Here is a 24,404-nt window from a genome sequence, read left to right as displayed (position 1 = left end):
GTAAAATTGTTGTAATTGTTGCATTTATATTTTTGTTCAGTATACAATCAAAACATTGGTGAAAGGGTAATATATTGCAATACAGGGTTCATGTGATCAAAAATCTGATTGAAAAACGAACCGCATCAAACTCTGTTCACCTGTCTAGTATTGGTGTGATTTGGGTTCAGATTCCCAACAATTGATTCAAACACTGCTGCGTGTACTCTGTGTAGCCCGGAGGCTTATTGCATTCCATTGCTGATTCTCCATGCAGAGCTTTACACTCCATGCATTTTCCAGTAGCTATTTCTCCTATTTCACTGAGTTTTAAAGCATAAGATGAATAATGTATAGTGGTAGGGATAAATCACAGAAGTGCATCCACTGTGCTGTTCTCCTTTATTCTACACCATAATCCCTGTTTATCCAAGCTTGCTGTACAAGAGCAACAAAAGGCATTCCCAAAGGCAGAACTTTTTGGGAAAGGGATAACAGGAAAAGGTTTAAGAGGCTCAATGTTGCTTAGTCTTCATATAGAACTGTGAAGATACACTGATATATACTCACCAAGTTTCTAAAACATTACGAACACCTCTTTCCATGACACTTACCAGGTGATCCCTTTTTGATGTCACTTGTTAAATCTACTACAATCATTGTAGATGAAGTGGATGAGACCGTTTAATAAAGAAGGATTTTTAAGCCTGGAGACAATTAAGACATTGTGTATGTGTGCCATTCAGAGGGTGAATGGGCAAGACAAAATATTTAAGTGCCTTTGAGTACAGTAGTAGGTGCCAGGCGCACCGGTGTGTCTCAAGAACTGCAACGCTGCTGAGCTTTTCACATTTCCTGTGAGTATCAAGAATGGTCCACTACCCTCAGGACAACCAGCCAACTTCACACAACTGTGGGAAGCATTGGAGTCATGGGCCAGCATCCCTGTGGAATGCTTTCGACACATTGTAGAGTCCATGCCCCAATTAATTGAGGCTGTTCTGAGGACAAAGGGGGAGGAGCAACTACATACTAGGACATTGTTCTTAATGTTATGTCCACTCTGTGTATATTTGCTTAGAAGACACCTAAGGCAACATACAGCCAGCCAATTCACACTGAATCAAGCTGGATGTTGACTTTGGTAATTTCGTTCCACGACAGTGAAATGCACAAGCCGATATAAGCTTCTCTTATGGTAAGGAGGATAGGAGAACAGAGGACTGACAGTTAGCTGCGGATGGCGACAAACTGCACCAGCAAAGACAAAAAAAAAAAATCTAAATACTTCAGTTTAATATTTCACCCATATAGATGGCCCATTTCCCTGCACTGAAAATAAGCACTTGGCCTTCCAAGTCACTTTACAGTAGCAGCTTATGCTCCCATGTGGATTGGTACCATGTTTTCCTTAAGAGGTTCAAGTCCAAGTTGTGTTCAACAACGCAGAAAGAAGCATTTGCACAATCAATCCACATTTTCAAGCTCCATTTAATGTCCTACCAAAAGGAGTATGTGACTGAACCGGGAGTGAGTAAAATATTTTCTTTCACCGGAATCAACCTTTTTCAGACAGAGCGGAACGATCAATGTGTAGAAATGTCAAATAATCAGTGAATTAGCTTTTTCAAAGTATTCGGTATGATGTCAATGTTGATAAAAGGCACATAGCAGTTTTGTATCTTAGTGGGATTGTTGAAAACGCACAAAGTCACACATTCAGAAGCCTTCACATACCGGTACATATCCCAAACATCTTACATACTCAGACTCTTATCTACAAAATCAGATCAATGTATATATCCGGGAAAAGTAAAACAGGTTGCATTTATTAAACTTGCATTGAGAATTAGAGGCAAAAAAAACTTGCTCATAGCGTTTTTGAACAGCCTGTAAAAAGGGTAACAAGTAATCATTGCAATTAAGAATGTATATTTCAGCCTTTATTGAAGTTTACAGGATCCTGTAGAAATCAAAAAAGCGATGTCAATGGGCAACCAGAAGATTTCTCAAATTCAGGAAAGTGTATGTTTTCTTTTAAATAGTATACTTAAAGAACGACCAATATATTCCTGGTTACAACTGTCCTTGCACTAACAGTCCAAACAATTGAAATGAACATTCAGTAAACATTATTCTCTAAATGGTAGGCTAGTTCCCTTATATATTCAGTGATTTCCTCTGTCATTATGTATACATAAACAAATTTAATAACATACCAATCAGTGGTTATTTCACAATTGAAAAAAAAAAAGCACAAAGAGTTTACACTGTTTGACAGGTAAAAATAAAAAGGTAATTTGTTTGTCGACTGTTTCCTTAAGGGCATAGCATAGTTCGGAGTTTTGTCTTATTTTTGTTGGTTTGTAAGCTGTTTCATTCTCATCTAGTTTTTTTGTCCTCTTTATTCAGCCWTTACATAATTAGATTCTTACATACAAATATTGACAAAATGGTGGCTTGTGCTTCGAAGCCGTCAAAGTCTATTTAATAACAATAGTAATAGTTGTGAGGAGGAGTGGCCGCGGCTTAGGGTGGAGGGGAGCAAGGAGGGGCGGGACTCATAGCGGGCCCTCACTGCAGGTGCCGTCTTGGCTGCCACTCGGCTTCTCCGCATCCTGATTGGGCAGCTCCTTGACCACGAGGGCGGCACTCTTGTCTGAGAACTCCTCCCCGTCAGGCTCCAGGCCCTCAGGGCAGGGCAGCTTCAGCAGTTCCTCTCGTAGCTGGGCCGTGTGCCTCTGGATGGGGAAAGAGGACAGAGTTATCACATAGGGCTCAGTTCAGAGCTACTATATGCTGTGAGGAGGCAAGTACAAACATGGGCTCTGATGAGGAAACAGATGTATACTCTTCCCAACAATAATGACAAAGCCTGTGAACTAAATGCTCTTCCAAACCAATACAAACTTCAAACCCACCATTTAAGTTGTCTAAAATACACATGGAGCTCACATTAATCTATTCCAGTTGCCCTTTCACTGCCAAAGCAGAGTATCTTGGATACCACTTAAGTCATGAAAAAAGGGACCACTTCTCACACATCACCTTAAAAAAATACCAGGAGAAAGGAATCAAGAACGTGCACTAAAGATCAACCCATCATTTCAGAATCTGAACCTATTTGCTGGAGCAAGAGAAAAAAAGCCCTGAAGATATTGGGACTACAAAGAACTCTGTGGCCCTGCTTTAAAAACAGCACTGGGTGCTGCCACAGCAATGTGAGCAGCTTGCTGTGGTCCTTTACTCTTTATCAGGGTGTCTGGGAGATTATTTACACTGGGTATTAATTGTGGCTATTAACAGCCGGAAGAAGGGAGCCTTGCTGCCAGTGAGCGCTGAGTGAAGTAGGACGCCGGCCCCTTATCTGCTCGGGCCGCCTCACGACGGTCAGAGGGGGAAGCCAGCTGTGGCATGAATCAAGCCTGTCCACCATGCATAAACATCAGGGATGTCGCCCTGAGGGACCAATTCAGACCTCATTAACACAAACCAGAACTGTGTGTGCTTGTGTGTGTAAACGTAAGTGAAAGGGGGATGAGGTGTTACCTTCTGTGGTGAAGGACAACGTTCTGATATGGTGCAAGGTTCTCCTGTAGCTGAAGAGTGCGTTTGTTTACCTTCAATGCAGCAGCGTGATGGGACATGGTGCGGCCCACTCTCTTGTCACTGCTGTACTGCTGGATGTCTGCGATCCACTCCTCACACTGCGCCATGACCTCTACCCGCTTCAGGTAGAAGTGTTTGTGGATCACCTGTGGATTAGAACAGCCATGAGTCTCAGAAAAAACATGCAGCACATTTACCAGCAGTAACATTATTGAAACTCATTTCTGGTTTACAGCCATTTAGTAGGGCCAGGAGTTTTTCCTGTACGCATGTTATAGTTATAGGCTATGGAATGCATAAAATATGCTGGGAAATGTAAATGTTCCTTCCATGAAACATTGGAGGACAATGAGTATAATGCACAGATAATTCAATCAAATTTGCCCTTTGTTCTGCCTTCAATATAATCCTAATGTAACATTACTAAACCGCTGTCCAATGGCCCAGATTATGGAATGGTGAAGTGAGAGCCAGCCAGCTTTGGAAATAAAATCCCTTGAAATACCCCATGGTTCACACTGTAAATGACAAAGGGTGAGTGCAATGACACTGAAACTAATACCATTTCTTTGTTGGGCATATTTCTGAACAGGCAACACACCGAAACTTCTGAAAGTTTCCCTCTGCAACAGGGAGCAGCATGAGGACTGGTCTTATTTCACTGACTGGGAAGGGAGTTGGATCTGGGCAGGCAGGCTGATCTGAAGTGCAGCGTTAACTTAATAAATATAAGCACCATCTCTCCACTGAAAAAGTTTGGAGGAGTGCTCTGCAACGTTACCCTTGACTGAGTTCTCCAGGTCTGCACAGAGCCTGAGAGGCTGGGTACAAGTAGGAACATCAAATTATACATAAGCAAAAAGCATTAGCAATGGAAAAACCCAGGGGCTATCAGATCTCCAATATCAATACACTGTGTGTGTGTGTGTGTGTGTGCTTGAGATGCCTAACAACCAAGAACCAACCTCTGTCTTCAGCCTATTCTGATTGCTAGAGTTTACCAGAGATTAATCTGATTAAATGAGTAAAATCAAATAGCAGGATGATTGCTGGTAGGCACGGAACACAATAAAATGACTATAGGATCGAGCAGATCCAGAAACATGGGTAAATCAATCCTGTCAAAACAAAGCATGACTATTTGTTACACCCGCTAAAGAAATGAACCAACAAATCAGAARAAAAACAGAGGGGCAGAATTGGCTCTTCACTGAGACCAAGATTAGATAGATTAGATGAGATGTAGCCTAGTATTGAATTGTGTGGCGATCTAGATAGTCTTAATTATTGAGAGGCAGCTCTCTATTTGAATGGAGCAGGGTTGGCTGGCAACCTGCTTTCTCAGTCAAGTCTCTCACACTCCACACTGTGGGTCTGGGAGTGTTTATCACCAGGTCTCTCTGATGTCACAGCAAGCCTTGCTCTGTGCTCCATCCAGCCACCCCTTACCCAACACATGCTGCGATGAGTGATGTGTCAGTGATGTCAATCTACACACACCACTCCTCAATACCAACCCCCCGACCCCTCCATCCCTCATCCCAGCATGAGTCTCTGTGGCAGACAAATCGGGATGCTACTGCTCTTCACTTTCCGTTTCACAACTATTGTTGGGGGATTAGTTGTCATGGCCGCTGGTTTATTATTTACCAGGATCAATCTGGAGAATGGGGCTGGGGCTGCGCTCTCCTCTCCTRCTTGATTTACTTCGAATTATTCTCCGATGCACCCCAGATGATTGCCGTGAATCCTTCAAGGTCACAATGGTGGGTAAACGTGGGAGAGTGATCGGTAGGTACGGTCACCTCCCTCGCAGCCGTTTACAAACAAAGTGCTCCTACTCCCGGCCAAGGTTATTATAGTAAACTAAAATGAAAGCTAATCATGAAAAAACGATTTAGTAAACTGAAATAAAATTAACAAACCCGTCACAAAAACTAAAACTATCCTTGTCATCAAAACAAACAAAAATAAAATAAAAACCATCATGAAATAAGGGTTTTTAAAGCTACTGAATCTGGTGGGTAAATGCAGATGTTTCAAATAGATAGGGATGCACAAGCTAGGCCTAACAGCAGTGGCGAAGGACGCACCCCCGCAGTCCCCAACCAAAAATAAATTATATATACAATACCAGTCAAAAGTTATAACACACCTACTCATTCCAGGGTTTTTCTTTACTTTGACTATGTTCTACATTGTAGAATAATAGTGAAGACAAACTATAAAATAACACATGGAATCATGTAGTAACCAAAAGTGTTAAATCAAAATATATTTTATATTTCAGATTCTTCAAAGTAGCCACCCTTTGCGCATTCTCTCAACCAGCTTCATAAGGTAGTCACCTGGAATGCATTTCAATTAACAGATGTGCCTTGTTAATTTGTGGAATTTCTTTCCTTCTTAATGCGTTTGAGCCAATCAGTTGTGTTGTGACAAGGTAGTGGTGGTATACAGAAGTTAGCCCTATTTGGTAAAATACCAAGTCCATATTATGGCAAGAACAGCTCAAAAAAGCTAAGAGAAATGACAGTCCATCATTACTTTAAGACATGAAAGTCAGTCAGTTCTAAAAGTTTCTAAAAGTTTCTTCAAGTGCAGTCGCAAAACCAATTAAGCGATATGATGAAATTGGCTTTCATGAGGACAGCCACAGGAATGGAAGACCCAGAGTTAAGTTCATTAGAGTTAACTGCACCTCAGATTGTAGCCCAAATAAATGCTTCAGAGTTCAAGTAACAGACACATCTCAACATCAACTGTTCAGAGGAGACTGCATGAAATCAGGCTTTCATGGTCAAATTGCTGCAAAGAAACCACTACTAAAGGACACCAATAATAAGAAGAGACTTGCTTGAGCCAAGAAACACGAGCAATGGACATTAGACCGGTGGAAATCGGTTCTTTGTTCTGATGAGTCCAAATTTGAGATTTTTGGTTACAAATGCTGTGTCTTTGTGAGAAGCAGAGTAGGTGAACGGATGTGTGGTTCCCACCGTGAAGCATGGAGGAGGTGTGATAGTGTGGGGATGCTTTGTTGGTGACACTGTGTGATTTATTTAGAATTCAAGGCACACTTAACCAGCATGGCTACCACAGCATTCTGCAGCGATACGCCATCCCATCTGGTTTGCGCTTAGTGGGACTATCATTTGTTTTTCAACAGGACAATGACCCAACACACCCCCAGGCTGTGTAAGGGTTATTTGACCAAGAAGGAGAGTGATGGAGTGCTGCATCAGATGACCTGGCCTCCACAATCACCCAACCTCAACCCAATTGAGATGGTTTGGGATGAGTTGGACTGCAGAGTGAAGGAAAAGCAGCCAACAAGTGTGGGAACTCTTTTAAGTCTGTTGAAAAGCATTCCTCATGAAGCTGGTTGAGAGAATGCCAAGAGTGTGCAAAGCTGTCATCCAGGCAAAAAGTGGCTACTTTGAAGAATCTAAAATCTAAAATMTATTTTGATTTGTTTAACTCTTTTTTGGTTAGTACTACATGTTATTTCATAGTTTGATGTCTTCACTATTATTCTACAATGTAGAAAATAGTAAAAAATTAAGAAAAACCCTTGAATGAGTAGGGGTCCAAACTTTTGACAGGCACTGYATACATGTTTTTGATTGGGTTGGGGGCTTCTGACACCACTCGCTAACAGGGAAAAGATTGTCTAGGTAGATAACGTGATTCTAGGTACATGTACTACTAAAGTTAAAAAGCATYGGATTGTTGTAAACATGGGCGAGAGAGTTTCCTTCCACCATATTTTTTGCACCAGTCTCGGCGATATTCCATTAAAATTCAAGTCACATTGATATTGACTTTATAATTTAAACCTAACCTATGACCTGAAACATCACCTTATGTATTACTGCCCCCAGGTTGCAAAAAGTGACATCCTAAAAAACAATACAACACAAATGTCTCCTAGCCTCACGCATGCTTTCTGTGCAACACAATAACTAAATATAACTAGCAAATCAGGTCTTAAAACTAACTGAAACAAAATKTAACTTAAAATAAAAAATGAAAAACAAATAGAAATAAAAACTATAACCTTTCTCCTGGCGTTACGCAACTTCCCCCAGATTTCCAGATATCGAGCTGCAGTGGTGACGTGTGCACAAGGCTCATACTACAAGCAAAAGCCCAGAGGCAGATCTAGGCCTGACATTATGTGGTAGACCTCCATTTAACATAGCCATTTAGAAATGCTTACAAATTCAAAAAGGACTAAATCCCCAGGGGCGTTTCGTATTGTAAGGGCACTGCACATGTGACTTTTGGCATTTCAGTACACACATTGGTCAYATGGATGGAAGCGTTGTGTCCATATCCAAGAGTCACTGAACATGGAACACATGTACCCATCAGAGTAGGGTGTCTTGACAAATTACCTGTAACCGGTACGCCGAACACATACTGAACACACAAAAACACCAACCAATCCATGTGAGATACACACAATACAAACAGACAAATGCGCATACATGCACACACTGGCATGGTCTGCTGATTGTGTACTCTATTTACAGATGAACTAAGTGACCTTTTAGGTAATGCTGCCGTCCACTCATTACGCCAGAGGGCAGACGTGTGTCTCCATGTTTTTCTGCTTGCTCCACACACGAAGGGGTCAAAGGTGAGAATTAATTATTTTTTTCATCCTGAGGCTCCTCTGACACAGCGTGCCTGCCTGCTGCATGCTAAGCCCCTGGTCTGCTCCTCTGACACAGCGTGCCTGCCTGCTGCATGCTAAGCCCCTGGTCTGCTCCTCTGACACAGCGTGCCTGCCTGCTGCATGCTAAGCCCCTGGTCTGCTCCTCTGCTGACTCTGGCAGCTCAGGTCTACTACGCTACAACACCGTAAATACTGCCACTGTTCAAACGGAGTAGAGATGGACAACAGAAATCTCTGGAGGGGTAAATCAGTTTGGCGCTGCAGTCACGTGCCTTGGCATCAGTGGGGGAGGGAGTGTGTGACTACAGCTGGGACTGAGGCCGGGGTGGGAGAATGGTGTGGGCAAAGGGGGCAGGAAGAGAGAGAAACGAGGGCCTCCTTCCCCAACCGGGCAGATGGCATGGCCTCTGGACGGTCGGCCTCTGGGACAGGAAAAACAGCCCAGCTTTATTCACGCTGACTTCAACACCACTGCCCCAGCGTCGAGTGGTGTGTTTGTGTCTGTTAATGTCAGCATTCTCAAATCGTCGCCCGCACACCACGTCATCCTCTCTTGACAGAGACGAGGAGACGCTCAACAGTAGCACTCCTGCAGAATCCCTCGCCGCATGTTGCCTAAGACGAGGTCCTACTCAGATCCCGGTGACTAAACAGTGACATTCTAAAGCCCCCATCGTCACTTTTGACTGACACTCTGCAGAGGCAAGCAGTCGCTGCCACGGAATTGGGCCATGGGAAGGAAGGGGAGATGTGAGGTTAGGGGAATGATCAATTTCCTTGCCAGCATAGCCATGGAAATCCTGGCGGCTGTGGCACATCACTCCTCCACTCTTGGCTTTCTCTCTCTCTCTGTCACGAAACCCAGCACAGGAGCCCTATCTAACCTCCAGCCAGACTATACAGCAGCCTGCGGTATTCTGAACCAAGCTGTGCTGGGTTAGCGGGTCACACAGAGAGGAGTTAACGCCCCAGCCTCGATAGGTCCCACTGGGCAGAGGTGTCTCGCTAAAACCCAGAAATAATGCACTGTAATGGAGTGTGCTGAACACAATWACTTTTTTCCTTGACAGAGTGTGCAAGCAGGACTGTGTGTGCGGTCCCTCCACTGATGCATCCTCCTCTTGTTTACATGATAAATGAACACGTAAGGTAGCTTAGTTCCATCTGCTTTGGGAGGTCCTTGGATTGTGATTCTACCACACTGTATACAGTAGACCCGGTCAGGGCTGGCAGAGGTCAAGACAACATGCTGGTCTCATAAAGGACCCCATAACTTCCCCCATCGTCACAACAGTGAATACCCCATAGATATAGAATTATATTTCTATGGGAAAGCCCTTTGATAATGAGCTCCATTCTTGTGTGGACCGACCTATGAAGAGAGGACAGTGGTGTCCGTCTCGCTAAGCTCCTGAGGGAAAGCGCTTTGGAGTGGTGGGTTTGAGATGTCAGCCACAGCAAAGCCTCCCCTAATGGCCTATTCACACTTGAGCAGGCTGCGCGCATGGGACCCCCCCCCCCCCGGCTCGCTCTCTCACATACAAAATAGGATCTATTTTTCAACGGCCAACCTGCTGTTCCTAATTCCACCTGACAATCTCCCGCTGCATTATTCAAGGTTGCTTTTTATTCTCCATCTCAGACTATAAATAGGGCATAGAAATTTTGGATTCTCACACACAATACCCCGGCACCAAAAATAAATATGTCTACAGTGTCACAGCTTTCACYGTTTACATGAGCGGAAAGAGACAGCGCTGAGCTCGCAGCATCATCAAAACGGAGGCAATTACTACTGTATGTGTGTATGTGTGTGCCGCAGCTATTCTGTTTGCAGCAGGTATTTTGTTCTGTGTCTCTGCCATGGGCTCAGATGGGAAAAGGGCAGCGCAGGATATTGTAGGAGTGTCTCACGAGCTTAATTGAATTTCAGGAGGGCAGTAAGGCATTATTGCAGAGACCTGCCGTTTTCTCCAGCTCCCTGCTCCAATGGCCCATTTCACATTGAGCCGCTCTGACGTCAGATCCCTGTGGTTTTATTACAGAGACTGCTGCCATGCAAAAGCTGACGATTTTCACCCTGGGACCCGAAAATGACACTGCCACGCTTCTACCACATAGCATGGAATATTACTGGGAGCAGCTGACGTGACAGTTTGGGTGTGTGTCTTGAACTCACTCACACACACACACACAATGTACTTCAACAGTACCTCTACCTCAACAGATTGGAGACCATTTGTCTTTGATGAACTACACAGTACATCTGATTCTTCTGTTTGTGCAATAGGCAATCTATGCCAATGTCTTCCCCTAGTTTGATGCATTTCTCCAGGTAATCCTGTTGAGAATCTACATCTTTTTCGGGGGAAGACTTCTCCAGGTACGGTTCTATATCTATGAGATGGGGTCACATGGGGCCAAATAGATCCCGGACGAGCCTCTATAATATTTCAGTTTATACAATGAGTGGGTCTAATCCTGGATGCTGATTGGTTAAAACCGCATTCCAGTCGGTGTCTATTCCACAAGTTACCACCGGCTAAGGCTATGACAGTGAAATGCCCATTTACTGATCCATCTCACTGCGCAATCCACGGTCTCTTCAGCCCAACCAGGCAATTTATGAACTTAATCATCACTGTAAAAAAGCATCTAGACATTATATCCCCTTTCTTTAAAACTAGCATTTGTTACCGACTGGCTCAATTCAGTTTTATGTAGCAAAATTCGAAATTGTGATTTTTACATTGGATAAAAGTAGAGACTCAGCGCTACAAAATGGTATATCATACACTACAGTTGAGGAACAATGGGAAAGTAATTCTGCTTTGAAAATTGATAAACTTGTAACCTCACTTTTGAGAAAATGGCCTGTTTTGGTACCTACTGGAGAGCTCTGTCTACACCCATTCAGCATCGCTTTAAGGATTCACACGCAAGGCCATGTACAAAAAAATATATATATTTCAAGACTAAAATCTGGTTTATACTACGGGTGTGTTCATAAATCTTATCTGGAAAGCCAGAGTGTGCTCAGAGTGCGCACTGTGCGTTCGTAAACTCAAGAGCGTTTTCAGATTGTCCATTCGTAAATACGGAGTGTTCAGAGCACACACACTGGACGCTCTGGCTGAGGAGTAGGGTTGATCCGAGCGTTCTGACCTAAAAACGGCAGTCAAGCACCCAAGCTAACTGGCTAAAGTTTGCTAGCTTGCTAGCTACTTCCAGACACAAATGAGAGAACAGCTCTCACTGACCATTTTTCTCGCCCTAGCAGGACTGGTTAGGCTGTTTTTATGTTATTCAGAGCGTTGATGACTAACTGTGTTGCTGGGAACAATCTAATTACGCTTTTTGCCAACGTTTACTGACACTGGCCATATTCAACGGGTGGTTAGCGTTCGTAAATTCGTCAGCGAATTTACCAGCTATGTCTATCGCAGTGACATCATGAACATTCTATTGAAATGGTTACTTGTATAGTGGAGTCTTTTTAGACATGTAGCTAGCTACCTTGTGTGTTCTCTTTTAGACTCCATCTGCATATTTGCAATCAAACACCTGAATTTCCACATCTCCTTAGTTATCACACTCTAATTCCACTGATTTCAAAACTCTGTCCTCCAGAAAGTGAAGAGCAGCACTTATGCAGTTCCACTAGCTGATATCTTTCAAAAAAGCCACGTTAGAAAGGATTACGTACACATACTGACYAGCTCATGTTATAGACAGAAGCGAGCTACATGGCAGACCAATCCGAAATCATCCCTCAGCAAGTCCAGCCCACTCATTATCTCAGCCAATCAAATCAAATAAAAAAAATCGAATTAAATGTGATTGGTCACATATTTAGCAGATGTTATTGCGGGTGTAGCGAAATGCTTGTGTTTCTAGCTCCAACAGCGCAGCAAAATCTAACATATCACAACAATACACACAAATCGAAAAAGTAAAAAAATGGAATTAAGAAATATATAAATATTAGGAGTGGCATTGACTAAAATACAGTAGAATAGAATACAGTATATACATATGAAATGAGTAAAGCAGTATTTAACATTATTAAAGCGAATAGTGTTCCATTATTAAAGTGACCAATGATTCCAGGTCTATGTATATTGGCCAGGACAAAATCCTGCAAAGTTGCTAAGGAGCTAGAAGCAGAGCTGCCATGCCTGTCAGCGGCATATGTGCCGACAGACATGGCTAGCGGGAAAGTTGCTCCCTTTTTCTGTGGCTAAACCAACTAGGCTTGTAATTTAACAATTTTATCCATATTTACAGATGGTATTCAAGTTTGTGATTAAGGCACATGAAAGTTCACATGTTCCAGAAGGCATTTCTGACAAAAAAAATWTGATTAAAAAACAAAGTTTATGTTCAAATGGTTCTCATGTGAAGTAGTGACGCGCGACATACGCCTAGTTACCTGAAACGGGTCACATATGGTTTTCAACAGCAGAGATTTGTATAAACCTTGCTGTATGTCTCTCCGACATTTACAACATTGTTTCAATACTGAAATTCGATCTCCACTGTCCCATTGAGGATGAACTTGTCAGGATAAGATAGACATTTCTTCTCAGCCAGACGAAATCAGGAATCAGCACAATTTTTATGGATAAATACAAATTCATGTCAAAAGAAAAACAGGTAAAACGAAATGAAATGCAGCTAGTTTGCTGTCTTTCCAGCTTCAGTTTGAAGTGATTGTTAGCTGTGTAGTTGTCTAGCTCCTCTGAATGAACAGTGTCCTGGCGAAAGAGCACATTAGAAAACAGCTTAAAGAAAGCCAAATCAAATCAAAGTTTGTCACGTGCGCTGAATACAACAGGTGTAGTAGACCTTAGTGAAATGCTTACTTACAGGCTCTAACCAATAGTGCAAGAAAAGGTGTAAAAATAAATAAATAAAACAACAGTAAAAAGACAGGCTATATACAGTAGCGAGGCTATATACAGRCACCGGTTAGTCAGGCTGATTGAGGTAGTATGTACATGTAGATATGGTTAAAGTGACTATCCATATATGATGAACAGAGAGTAGCAGTAGCGTAAAAGAGGGGTTTGGCGGGTGGCGGGACACAATGCAGATAGCCCGGTTAGCCAATGTGCGGGAGCACTGGTTGGTCGGCCCAATTGAGGTAGTATGTACATGAATGTATAGTTAAAGTGACTACGCATATATGATAAACAGAGAGTAGCAGCAGCTATTTTGCTGTTATTCTGCCAGCACTGTTTGACATGACTAACTTAACTGTACTTGCCTAGCTTGCAAGCAAGGGATACATTTAGAACGAACGACTGAGTAGCGTCCATAGATATGGAACAAAAATACTTCGACTGGGTCGCGTCTCTGGCAACCTAACTGACAGAGTGAACGGCCAGCCAGCTTGGGTAGCAACCCTAGATTTGTATCGGGACTATTCAGTGGAAGGAGGAAATATTATTAATAAATTCATCAAAATAAAATGTTTTATGAAAAAAGGTCAATCATTATTTGAACATGTTGGTAACACGTTACATAAAAGTCAATGCTCTCGAAGCCGGTGTTTGGAGGATATATTAGCACGGTTTGACGCTCCAAGACGAACACCGGCTTCTCAGGCATTATCACTAGAACCGTTAAAGCAGTCATTTTGACTGCTCATGAATAAATACAAAATATTACTCTGCCATTTTTAAAGTCATGCCCCCCTCCGTCCTTGACTTTTCCTAAATAAGTCTATATAACACACTGCCGTTGTTAGAATCTCAATATGACAAACCGAACTGGAATTATAGCCAGTTTTATAGCCTGATAATTGCCTCGAAACTGAACCTAAACTAATTTCACACATAGAACAGATGAAATAAATGAAGTAAAATATGAAGGGGGAGAAGATGAACGAGGGGAAGCGAACRATGCRTAATTATTTAATCACCAATTGTGAATGAAGAACAGGATGGGCCATTCTATTGAATTGGTATATTCAAATTGAAATCTCAAAATGTTATGTACCCTATATCAGTCCTCCAAATCCAAGCAGTTTTATCAGTCTACTCTARCCTACTTAGAGTAGATAGTGAGAGTGTGTGTAATTTACAATGGCAAGAAGACCAAGACGAATGGAAGCACATGCTGTGTTAGTGTTACTACAAGATCGGAATGAAAACGACAGATGGCGGGGAAGAAATGATTCATGACATCTCTGATTATTCTTCTGATTCTGAGCCTCGGCCTGAATAATCTACACCTCCTAGGCCTAAGTGCAAAAAAGCCAGAACGGTGCACACTGTGCAGGTGCCCACGCCACCACTAAATGAAACGTGAGACAGGAGAGAGGATGGGATAACACCGTTTAGATAGAACAAGCCGATGACAATGCTACATGCCAATTATCAACAAAAAATGTCAACAGAGAGCAGCCTTTAATTCTCAAGCAAACAACATCAGCAATGCACTCACCAGCTTTCGTTGTTTCCAGTGCATTCAGAAAGTATTCAGACCTTGCTTTTCCCACATTTTGTTAGGTTACAACCTTATTCTAAAAGTGATTATATTTCTTTCCTCAATCTACACACAATATCCCATAATGACAAAGCGAAAACAGCTATGCTGACATGTTTGCAAATGTATTAAAAATACATGTGTCCCCAAGAACACAGAGGCCTCCATCATTCTTAAATGGAAGAAGTTTGGAACCACCAAGACTCTTCCTAGAGCTGGCCGCCCAGCCAAACTGAGCAACCTTGGTCAGACTGGGGAGAACCCGATGGTCACTGACAGAGCTCCAGAGTTCCTCTGTGGAGATGGGAGAACCTTCCAGAAGGACAACCATTTCTGCAGCATTTCACCAATCGGTTTTTATGGTAGAGTGGCAAGACAGAAGCCACTCCTCAGTAAAAGGTACGACAGCCCGCTTGGAGTTTGGCAAAAGGCACCAGACCATGTCTAAAGAACTCTCAGACCATGAGAAACAAGATTCTCTGGTCTGATGAAACCAAGATTGAACTCTTTGGCCTGAATGCCAAGCGTCACGTCTGGAGTAAACCTGGCACCATCCCTACGGTGAAGCATGGTGGTGGCAGCATCATGCTGTGGGGATGTTTTTCAGCGGCAGGGACTGGGAGACTAGTCAGGATCGAGGGAAAGATGAACAGAACAAAGTACAGCGAGATCCTTGATGAAAACCTGCTTCAGAGCGCTCAGGACCTCAGACTGGGGTGAAGGTTCACCTTCCAACAGAACAACGACCCTAAGCACACAGCCAAGACAACGCAGCAACGCTCCCATCCAGCCTGACAGAGCTTGAGAGGATCTGCAGAGAAGAATGGCAGCAATCACTGACAAAGGTGCTTTAACAAAGTGCTGAGTAAAGGGTCTGAATACTGTTTTTGCTCAGTGTGTAAATTGATAAGGAAAAAAACTATTTATTCAATTTTAGAATAAGGCTGTAACATAACAAAATGTGGAAAAAGTGAAGGGGCCTAAATACACTGTATGGACATGCTACACCTTTCAGGGACTATACGGTGGCTAAGGTGCACACAGAGTAAGGAGTCACTGTCTGGGATCTGTCTTGATGAGCTGGAAGCGTTCATTCATACTTTTCTTTGGAGAAATGTCACAGGATTGCGTACGGACTCGGGAGAGGCCGAAGGTCGAGAACCGTGCGTCCCACGAAACACAACCCAGCCCCACTGCTTCTTGACACAATGCCGCTTAACCCAGAAGCCATCCAAACCAATATGTTGGCGGAAACACCGTGCACCTGGCGGCATTGCCACAGGAGTCGCTAGTGCGCGATGGGACAAGAACATCACTGCCGGCCAAACCCTCCACTAAACGGGACGACGCTGGGACAATTGTGCGCTGCCCCATGGGTCTCCCGGTCGCGGCCGGCTGCGACAGTGCCTGGACTCGAACCAGGATCTCTAGTGGCACAGCTAGCACCTCTGCACCACTCGGGAGGCGAGTATTCTAAATGTTACCTTAGATCGTCATTAACACAACCAAATGATAATTTTTGCAATAGCATATATGAAATGTATTAATTACACTGTTAGAATGTTGCAGGCAAAATGACTTGAAGGGAGGGTCCCTCAAAGCCCAGCAGTTTTAGTGTCAACTGGCCTTCCTCCCTGTCTCGCTATACAAATGAGAGATAGAGGACATGGCAGTGCTCTCCAAAGGTCCACATCCCTACTCTGTCTCCCCAGTCTGGTCTGCTCACAGGGCTAATCACCATGTCTGACGGCCTGCTAAATAATGTCTGTCTAAAGGAAAACATTGGTCCAGAGGCTCAGGTTGAGGCCCACAGACAGACATCCTGTCCTCTCTTCTGATTGCAGGTAGAGAGCGACCGGAAAATACATTATTGTTTTGGCAAAGCCAAGATGCTTGGCAGAGCAGCAAGCAACTGGGATCTTAATTTCATTCTGTGTTCTCATCCAGGTCTACATTCCCAGAATCCAATATTTTAAATCGATGTTGGCTGTGTGTGTGCACATGCACACAGGGGCGAACGACAAAGCAAAGCCAATGACAATGCCATTAATAAGAAGTTATTTCTTGCTGTGTCATGAAGCGCCAATGAGATACAATGTGACAGAGAGGAGAAGAAGAGGAGTGAGTGGAATGTCGGGTGCTGAGTTATCTGCTCGCAGTGTGAGTGATTAGACACAGCACATGTTAGAAGCCTAACTAGAGCAGTGTTTATCTGGCTGTGGTGCCTTAAGTTCCCTCCATCAGACAGCAGCACCCACACAGGGGCCACGTATGTGGTGCTGACACACGCCTCCCCTGCCTGGAGGAAATCATGAGAAACACCTCTTCTACCACCCTCCACATCTCCCTCTGCTTCACTTTCTTTCCCTCTACCCATACCCTCTTCATCTTCCCCTCCCCCATCCTCTCCCCTCGCTCCACCTCTCCCTCTCTAGGCCGAGTTGGTGACTGACTGCATCTACTGCGCTATCAGCCTGCGCAGCCGGTGTCAAGGACAGGAGGAAATCAAATACGGGGCCGATATTATCTACCTTGGAATTAATCAACATTGAATTTATTATCTGCCACTGTTTTAATAAAGGACAGTGAAGGACTTTGGGCCTGTATCAGACCGTTTTTATTAAGCAGAGGCTGGTAGCTACAGTAATAAAGGAGTATAGTGAGTGTTATGGAAATCCATGACAGAGAATGCTACTACAATAGAATTGAGAGGCATTATTAAACACTGATGTGGGTCTGGTTGAGGTGTCAGGAAAGGTGAGGGTTAACAGTAACAGGAGGAAGGCTCCGGGTTATGTAATACTCTTACCTCTTTCAAAGAGCATGCAGGGTATCCTAACTATGTTTGAAAGGGTGAGGTACTGCAGGATAGCCTGATAGCAGAGCGGGGGGGGGGGGGGCCCCCCCCTTTGAAGCAAGGCGAGGCATTGCGCATCTGCTCCAGCATGGCCCACTTGACGGAGGCCTGCCGGATGTTTCCGTCGTACTCGCGGGAGCTCTGTGTGCCGCTGGGGGTTCCGCGTGAACGCTCGTAGCCCGGCTCGTTGAAGTAGGGCTCTGACACCAGGATCAGAGACTGCACTGATACCAGCACCTGGAGGAGAGAGCGAGAGGGACAGAGCGAGAGAAAGAATTGAAATTGAGAGAAAAAGAGAGCGAGAAAGAGAGCGAGAGAGTATAATGGAATGTATTTGATCATTAGGAAATACACATACAGCCAGAACTTGTTGGGAGGTTACTGAAGAGGGTTTGGAGAGAGCCGAAGGGGGAGCAAGAGATACAAGATAAAGAGGAGACAGAAGCAGTGGGAGAGGTGAGAACCTTGCAGAGCCTACAATGAGCATCACGGCAAAAAGCCCGGGGGACACTTTACAGACAGCCTTCACGGTATGTTGCCTGTAAAAGAAATCAAGCAATGTTTTTTAGAACCCAATTCATTCAGTCCCTTTACCACATCCTTGCCGGGATGAGCCTTCTTTATCTCCCGTGCACAACAGCACGTTTTGGAGTGGGACTAGATGTGGGCTGATGTGTCTGGACGTCTATTTTATTAAATCCATTGACTGTAGAGCATCACAAAGACATCCATTATTAATTTGTAATAGGCAGGTCCTAAGAAACATAAGATAAAATACAAAAATGCATTTTCAAATGAATAGAATGGCATATTTGAGTTGAATTATGTTACTGGTCTGTGCAGCCTATATGTCTGCACCATGCACATGAAATCAATAGGCCTAGTTATTTTGTGAAATAAACAGACAACACATTTTATAGTAGGCTAAGAAATAACAAATATAAATAATATTTTCCCCACACAACTTGCAACATGGCAACCTGTGGAACCGTTGTCATAAAAGCAATATTTTGAAACTGAGCCCAAGGCAAGACCATTATTTTTTGATTCATGTTTCATCACTTTCCTATCCCCACTCTGCTTTGTTAGGGAGCAGGCGTAGGGTCTTACATTGAGAGTATTTTCATCATGATACCGATAAAATAATAGCAATGTATATTTTCAAAAGCATGCGAGTCTCGTGTTCATATTTCACAACCTCTGCGGGCTTTTGGAGTTGCCTATACACGATCAAGCAAAAATAATAGAACTACACCTGATAGAAAAATGTATAGATGAGCTATACCACCTCTACTTATTTGCCCAGCCAGAAAACAAAATATATAGAAGGAAATCACATTGATTAATTAAGACTGTAGGCCTAGGCTACTAAGCGACTGAAGAACAAAATCATCCATTTGTTAAGCTACATAACATGCTGGCACAATGTTCTGATCAGCATTAATCAACATGCCAACTAGACAAGATGCTCATGAGCAGCACTCACCTCAGCTAATATTTCCACAGCCTAATTGTATTCTAACCAATATCCAAATGGAGACTCAGTTTAAAAGAAAAATCAGACATTCATTGATTGATTTATCATGACGAGTCCCCACACTTGTCTGAAATTGACCACAGTGCTGGTAGGATATTGCTTCAAATGTATTATAACAATTAGATGACTGGGAGTCTTAGTTAGCAACAACTTGATGCCTCATTCGGCAAGCGGTACCAATGCACCAAGTCTGGAACCAACAGGACCCCGAACAGCTTCTACCCCCATTTTGAAGTCAGGCTGTAACAACAAAATGTTGAATAAGTCAAGGGGTCTGAATTAGAGGTCAACCGATGATTTTATGATTTTTCAACGCCGATACCGATTATTGGAGGACCAAAAAAAGCCGATACTGATTAATCTGACGATATATATATATACAGTGGGGAGAACAAGTATTTGATACACTGCCGATTTTGCAGGTTTTCCTACTTACAAAGCATATAGAGGTCTGTAATTTTTATCATAGCTACACTTAAACTGTGAGAGACGGAATCTAAAACAAAAATCCAGAAAATCACATTGTATGATTTTTAAGTAATTAATTAGCATTTTATTGCATGACATAAGTATTTGATACATCAGAAAAGCAGAACTTAATATTTGGTACAGAAACCTTTGTTTGCAATTACAGAGATCATACGTTTCCTGTAGTTCTTGACCAGGTTTGTACACACTGCAGCAGGGATTTTGGCCGGCACTCCTCCTCCATACAGACCTTCTCCAGATCCTTCAGGTTTCGGGGCTGTCGCTGGGCAATACGGACTTTCAGCTCCCTCCAAAGATTTTCTATTGGGTTCAGGTCTGGAGACTGGCTAGGCCACTCCGGGACCTTGAGATGCTTCTTACGGAGCCACTCCTTAGTTGCCCTGTGTGGTGTTTCGGGTCGTTGTCATGCTGGAAGACCAGCCATGACCCATCTTCAATGCTCTTACTTAGGGAAGGAGTTGTGTTGGCCAAGATCTCGCGATACATGGCCCCATCCATCCTCCCCTCAATACGGTGCAGTCGTCCTGTCCCTTTGCAGAAAAGCATCCCCAAAGAATGATGTTTCCACCTCCATGCTTCACGGTTGGGATGGTGTTCTTGGGGTTGTACTCATCCTTCTTCTTCCTCCAAACACGGCGAGTGGAGTTTAGACCAAAAAACTCAATTTTTGTCTCTCAGACCACATGACCTTCTCCCATTCCTCCTCTGGATAATCCAGATGGTCATTGGCAAACTTCAGACGGTCCTGGACATGCGCTGGCTTGAGCAGAGGGACCTTGCGTGCACTGCAGGATTTTAATCCATGACGGCGTAGTGTGTTTACTATTGGTTTTCTTTGAGACTGTGGTCCCAGCTCTCTTCAGGTCATTGACCAGGTCCTGCCGTGTAGTTCTGGGCTGATCCCTCACTTCCTCATGATCATTGATGCCCCACAAGGTGAGATCTTGCATGGAGCCCCAGACCGAGGGTGATTGACCGTCATCTTGAACTTCTTCCATTTTCTAATAATTGCGCCAACAGTTGTTGCCTTCTCACCAAGCTGCTTGCCTATTGTCCTGTAGCCCATCCCAGCCTTGTGCAGGTCTACAATTTGATCCCTGATGTCCTTACACAGCTCTCTGGTCTTGGCCATTGTGGAGAGGTTGGAGTCTGTTTGATTGAGTGTGTGGACAGGTGTCTTTTATACAGGTAACGGTTCAAACAGGTGCAGTTAATACAGGTAATGAGTGGAGAACAGGAGGGCTTCTTAAAGAAAAACGAACAGGTCTGTGAGAGCCGAATTCTTACTGGTTGGTAGGTGATCAAATACTTATGTCATGCAATAAAATGCAAATGAATTACTTAAAATCATACAATGTGATTTTCTGGATTTTTGTTTTTAGATTCCGTCCTCTCAGCAGTTGAAGTGTACCTATGATAAAAATTACAGACCTCTACATGCTTTGTAAGTAGGAAAACCTGCAAAATCGGCAGTGTATCAAATACTTGTTCTCCCCACTGTATATATATAATAATGACAATTACAACAATACTGAATGAACACTTATTTCAACTTAATATAATACATTAAATCTATTTAGTCTCAAATAAATAATGAAGCATGTTCAATTTGGTTTAAATACTACAAAACCAATGTTAGAGAAGAAAGTAAAAGTGCAATATGTACCATGTAAAAAAGCTAACGTTTAAGTTCCTTGCTCAGAACATATGAAAGCTGGTGGTTCAATATTCCCAGTTCAAAAGTTTTAGGTTGTAGTTACTATAGGAATTATGACGTGTTGACTATTTCCCTCTATACCATTTGTATTTCATAGACCTTTGACTATTGGCTGTTCTTATAGGCACTTTAGTATTGCCAGCCTAATCTCGGGAGTTGATAGGCTTGAAGTCATAAACAGCGCTGTGCTTCAAGCATTGCTAAGAGCTGCTGGCAAACGCAGGAAAGTGCTGTTTGAATGAATGCTTACGAGCCTGCTGCTGCCCACCACCGCTCAGTCAGACTGCTCTATCAAATATAAAATCATAGACTTAATAACATAATAACACACAGAAATACGAGCCTTAGGTCATTAATATGGTCAAATCCGGAAACTATCATTTCGAAAAACAAAACGTTTATTCTTTCAGTGAAATACAGAACTGTTCCGCATTTTATCGAACGGGTGGCAACCCTAAGTCAAAATATTTCTGTTACATTGCACAACCTTCAATGTTATGTCATAATTATGTAAAATTCTGGTAAATTACTTCACAACGAGCCAGGCGGCCCAAASTGTTGCATATACCCTGACTCTGCTTGCACTGAATGCAAGAGAAGTGACAATTTCCCTAGTTAATATTGCCTGCTAACACGAATCTCTTTTAACTAAATATGCAGGTTTAAAAAAATATACTTCTGTGTATTGATTTTAAGAAAGGCATTGATGTTTATGGTTAGGTACACTTGTGCAAAGATTGTGCTTTTTTCGGCAATTCGCTTTTGTTAAATCATCACCTGTTTGGCGAAGTTGAAGTAGGCTGTGATTCGATGATAAATTAACAGGCACCACGTTGATTATATGCAACGCAGGACAAGCTAGTTAACCTAGTAATATCATCAACCATGTGTAGTGATTATGTGAAGATTGATTGTTTTTTATAAGATAAATGTAAATGCTAGCTAGCAACTTACCGTGGCTCCTTGCAACCTACTAGGTCCTTTTGACGCTGCACTCGCATAAACGGTGGTCAGCCTGCCTTGCAGTTTCCCCGTGGATTGCAATGTAATCGGCACCCAAAAATGCAGATAACCGATTGTTATGAAAACTTGAAATCGGCCCTAATTAATCGGCCACTGACTACGTCAGTCTGCGGGAAATAAAAGCTTAAGCTTTGATACCGGAAACATCTTTCAAATCAAATGAAATGCAGCTAGTTTGCTGTCTTTCCAGCTTCAGTTTGAAGTGATTGTTAGCTGTGTAGTTGACTAGCTCCTCTGAATGAACAGTGTCCTGGCGAAAGAGCACATTAGAAAACAGCTTAAAGAAACCCAAATCAAATCAAAGTTTGTAACGTGCGCTGAATACAACAGGTGTAGTAGACCTTACAGTGAAATGCTTACTTACAGGCTCTAACCAATAGTGCAAAAAAGGTATTAGGTGAACAATAGGTAAGTAAAGAAATAAAAACAGTAAAAAGACAGTGAAAAATAACAGTAGCGAGGCTACATACAGGCACCGGTTAGTCGGGCTGATTGAGGTAGTATGTACATGTAGACATGGTTAAAGTGACTATCCATATATGATGAACAGAGAGTAGCAGTAGCGTAAAAGAGGGGTTGGCAGGTGGTGGGTGGCGGGACAATGCAATTCAGATATAAAGAAAAGGCGGAAAATACTTGGCGGGATACTAAAGTTGACGGAAAAATGTTTGAAAGGTATTTAAGAGAGCGTCAAGACAAAAGCATAATTTTTCACTCTGTAAAAAAAAGATATCCTTCAATATATCTTTGTAACGATTCAATTAATGCCCCGGGTCGTCTCAAGGAGACTGGGTAAACGGCTCTCTCCATCACTCTGCCCAGTATATATTACCCACAGAGCCACTCTGTCTGGGCGGCTGCCTTCCCGTCTGCCAGCCCAAGCTGGACAACACAAAAGGTGCTCCAACCATTTGGCCTTGACGGTCAAGTAGATGTCAGCCTAACAATAGATGATGATTACCTCAATCCTTACCTCAACCATTAGTGAGGATGAAGACATAGATACTGGATGAGTGCCAAGGGCCAACGTCTACCAACTCTGACCCTGGCGACCTTTTCCTTTCGACTCTCTGAACTCCCCCACCTGTGCCCTCCCCAACCTGCTCACCGGATCTAGATATCAGGGTCGGCTGATTTTGACTTGATTCCACCACTCCCCCATTCAGCCTCCTAATTCCATTATCGATCTGGCAGACACTAACTACAATGATAATCAATGGAGACGTCTCTATCTCGATTCGAACTCTCCAATGCTGCAAATGAGAGAATAAAAAAAGGGAGCCATTTCCAAGGACTCTTTGACTTGTTCCTGAATCAATACATACCAAAAAATGACTCTCCCGTATGCACAGTGGATGACATGTTTGATGGATGGACTCGCAAGGACAAACCTCTGGCCACAATGCCTACAGACACCAGGGATATGGCTCGACCGATACCATATTCAATATACAGTATAGTGTACTACTTAAGACTAGCATGTGACCCCGTTTCATATATAGTGCACTACTCAGGTCAAAAGTAGTGCACTAAATAGGGAGCTATTTGAGATTTGCATCAAGGCCTCTACCAGTACAACACAAACAGAGTTGAGACTGGCTGTCAATGACAAAGCTGGTGTTAATACCCCTAAACAGCCCATCTCAAAGTGGTGGGTGTCGAGAGGGGATTGCCTTGTAGTTCTAACCCTTTAGACTCGTGGGATTGGCCTATCTGGATAGGGCTAAATAGAAAAATGAAAAGCATATGCAGAACCATGGTAGAAATTAAAAGGGAACCTTTTGAAAATTATGGGAAAATTATTATAATAAAAGGTGAAACTAAATATAATCTGACAAGACTGAATCCAAACATTACACTGTTTGATTTTATGTGCATTTTACATTTACTGTACTTTTTGCAGCATTTGTTGCTAATGAAAAAAAGAAGAAAAAAAACTCTGGACACATTCAGTAACATCAGAATATTCATGTTGTAGTTGTTTTGTTTGTAACACAACCCTGCATCCCGCCATCAA

The 24,404-nt window shown here is 42.9% G+C and overlaps 1 protein-coding gene across 1 annotated transcript in view; it reads right to left on the bottom strand.

The window, feature by feature from the left end:
• Positions 1–1,781: 1,781 nt before the first annotated feature.
• birc6 (baculoviral IAP repeat containing 6) overlaps positions 1,782–24,404 on the bottom strand; it is a 161,193-nt gene continuing 138,570 nt past the window's right edge. Inside the window, 3 exon segments of the mRNA XM_070434910.1 lie at positions 1,782–2,720; positions 3,600–3,736; positions 17,672–17,858. Of these exon segments, the coding sequence (XP_070291011.1) occupies positions 2,541–2,720; positions 3,600–3,736; positions 17,672–17,858 (504 nt within the window). The 3' untranslated portion in view covers positions 1,782–2,540.

Source organism: Salvelinus sp. IW2-2015, linkage group LG25 (genome assembly GCF_002910315.2).
Source record: "Salvelinus sp. IW2-2015 linkage group LG25, ASM291031v2, whole genome shotgun sequence".
NCBI classification, from domain to species: Eukaryota; Metazoa; Chordata; class Actinopteri; order Salmoniformes; family Salmonidae; genus Salvelinus; species Salvelinus sp. IW2-2015.
This window is presented reverse-complemented; position numbering and strand designations above follow the sequence as displayed.